This window comes from Nicotiana tomentosiformis, chromosome 7, assembly GCF_000390325.3.
Source record: "Nicotiana tomentosiformis chromosome 7, ASM39032v3, whole genome shotgun sequence".
Lineage (NCBI taxonomy): Eukaryota > Viridiplantae > Streptophyta > Magnoliopsida > Solanales > Solanaceae > Nicotiana > Nicotiana tomentosiformis.
In genome coordinates, this window is record NC_090818.1 from 63181233 (window position 1) to 63183854 (window position 2622).

A 2622-nucleotide genomic window follows, 5' to 3' on the forward strand; every position below is an offset into this window, starting at 1 on the left:
AGATAAAGGCTTTAAGGATATTGGCAGACCATCTAAGGAGGACAGGTTTGCTGGAAAATTAGGAGGGGATGAAGACTACTACACCAGTTCTGATATTAGAAGTAATGATAGCACATATGAGTTAGATGTTTTAGCTGAAAAGGGTATTGACATACCTCCTAGAAGGAGAAGTAAAAAGGTAGGGTTTGACCCTGACTGTTACCTTGATAGTTTTGAGCTTGGTATGGTATTTGAAAATGCTGTAGAGTTTAGAAAAGCAGTAGCCTCATATGCTGTGAAGAACAAAGTGCAACTAACAATTAGGCCAAATGAAAAGGATAGGATTAGAGTTAAGTGTAAAGGAGCCAAGTGTAACAGGGAATTGTATGCAAGCAATTATGGAGATTCATATGACTTTACTGTGAAGAAGTACCATCCAGCTCATAAGTGCAACACCAAAAATAAGAATAAATTATGTACTTCTAAGTACATTGCCAATAAGTATAAAGATACAATTATTTCCCAGCCAAATATTAAGTTGTAGGAGATTCAGGATTTGGTTAGGGATAAGTTAGGTTTGTATGTTGGAAGGACTGTTTGTTACATGGCTAAGTGTAAGGTGATAAGTCAATTCATGGGTGACTGGAGGATGGAATTTAACAGACTTGCTGATTATGCTGATATTATTAAGCAAACAAATCCTGGTAGTTCATGCTGGATCAGAACAGATAGTGAGACTATTCCTGGCAAGAATCTGTTTGTCTATTTCTATCTATGTTTAGATGCTTTGAAAAGAGGATGGTTAGAAGGGTGCAGAAGGATTATAGGAATTGATGACTGTTTTCTAAGGGGAATCTGCAAGGGTGAGTTACTTGTTGCAGTTGGTAGAAATGGGAACAATCAAATATTTTCTATTGCATGGGCTGTAGTTGATTAAGAGACAAAACACTACTGGAGCTAGTTCATCACATATTTGATTGCAGATTTATAGTTAGGAGATGGTGTTGGCTTAACTGTTATGTCAGATATGCAAAAGGTAAAGTTACAATCAACTTTTAATTTTTCTTTTTCTTGCTTTATATATACTGTCCACTAACAGTTATTACTATTTTTTATAGGGACTAGTACCAACTATAAGGGAATTACTATCAATGGCAGAACACAGAATGTGTGCTAGACACATTTGGTCTAACTGGTCCAAGAACTGGAGAGGTGGAGAATGGAGGAAACAATTCTGGAGATGTGCCAAAGCATCTTATGAAGTAAAATTCAAGGAAGAACTGGAAGCAATGAATAAGCTTGGTTATAAGATATGTGAAAACTTGTTGAAGTATGATAAAGAGTGTTGGTGTAGGACATACTTTAGAGAAGATTCAAAGTGTGATGTCATTGAGAATAACATGTGTGGAACATTCAATTCTTGGATAGTAGGTCCTAGGCACAAGTCTGTTATAACTATGTTGGAAGAAATTAGACATAAAATCATGAATAGGACCATTAAAATGAGGAGGTTTGTTGAGACTTGGGTTACTGATATTGCACCAATGGCTAGGATGATACTGGAAGAGAACAAAGCCCTTTCTAGGAGGTGTAAGGTTATGTGGAATGCAGAACATGGGTTTGAAGTTGATGAAGGTGTGTACAAATTCTTTGTTGATTTTAGGACCATGACATGTACTTGTAGATCATGGATGTTGAAGAGCATTCCATGTCAACATACAGTATGTGCATTCTATGATAGAGAAATAGGCCCAGATGATTATGTTATCCACTGGTATAGGAAGGAAACTTTCCTTAAAGCTTACCAGCATTTCATTCAACCAATCCCCAACATGAAGATGTGGTCGGATTCAACAAATCCATCTATAGAGCCTTCGGAACCTAAACCTATGCCAGTTAGACCAAAGAGATGTAGGAGAAAAGCCAAGGATGAACCAAAAAAAAAGCATGGTAAACTATCAAAGAAAGGGGTAAAGATGACTTGTTCAAACTACCAACAAACAGGACACAACAAATCTGGATGCAGGAAAGGGGTAAGTTCTGATATTTGTAATTCTGTCTTTTACATTCTTTTTTTGCAATTTTGATATTCTTTTGTTTTACTTCTGTCAGCATCTTCCAAGAAGTGCTAATCAACAAAGTCAAAATATGCCACCACCTCCACCAAGATCATCACAGGAAATACCATCTCAACAAAGCAATCCATCCTCTATATGTGAGGATATAAGTATTGCCAAAAGACAAAGCAACAATCAATCAACTGGGATTGGTAGAGGAAGAGGAAGAGGAAGAGGCCATGGACTATGTAGGGGAAAAGGAAGAGGAACTACACTAGGAGGAGGCTCGGCTAATGCAGCAACCATTTGACATAAAAGGCCAAGGCATACTGGTTTTGGGATTTTCACTAACACTATGACTGGAACTACTATCCTGAATGTAAGGGCGTATAGTTTATTATAATGTAGTTTTGTGGGCTGGAATTGTTCTGTTTTTTACTAATTCATTGTATTTTACAGCCTGGTATATCATCTGAGAGAGTCATATCAGCTGGGACATTCAAGGATACATCTGCAACTAACATAGACATTAGATTTAAGCCCCCCGAATTGATGTTTAAAGGAAGAAATGCAGTGACAAGGTCAC

General features: G+C 37.2%; 1 protein-coding gene across 1 annotated transcript; it reads left to right on the top strand.

Annotated features, from left to right (window-relative positions):
• Positions 1-583: 583 nt before the first annotated feature.
• LOC117273855 (uncharacterized) lies at positions 584-2346 on the top strand. The gene is made up of 3 exons (XM_033653059.2): positions 584-904; positions 1098-2012; positions 2092-2346. Exons 1-3 carry the CDS (start codon positions 584-586, stop codon positions 2344-2346), a joined length of 1491 nt encoding a protein of 496 aa, XP_033508950.2.
• The last annotated feature ends 276 nt before the right edge of the window (positions 2347-2622 follow it).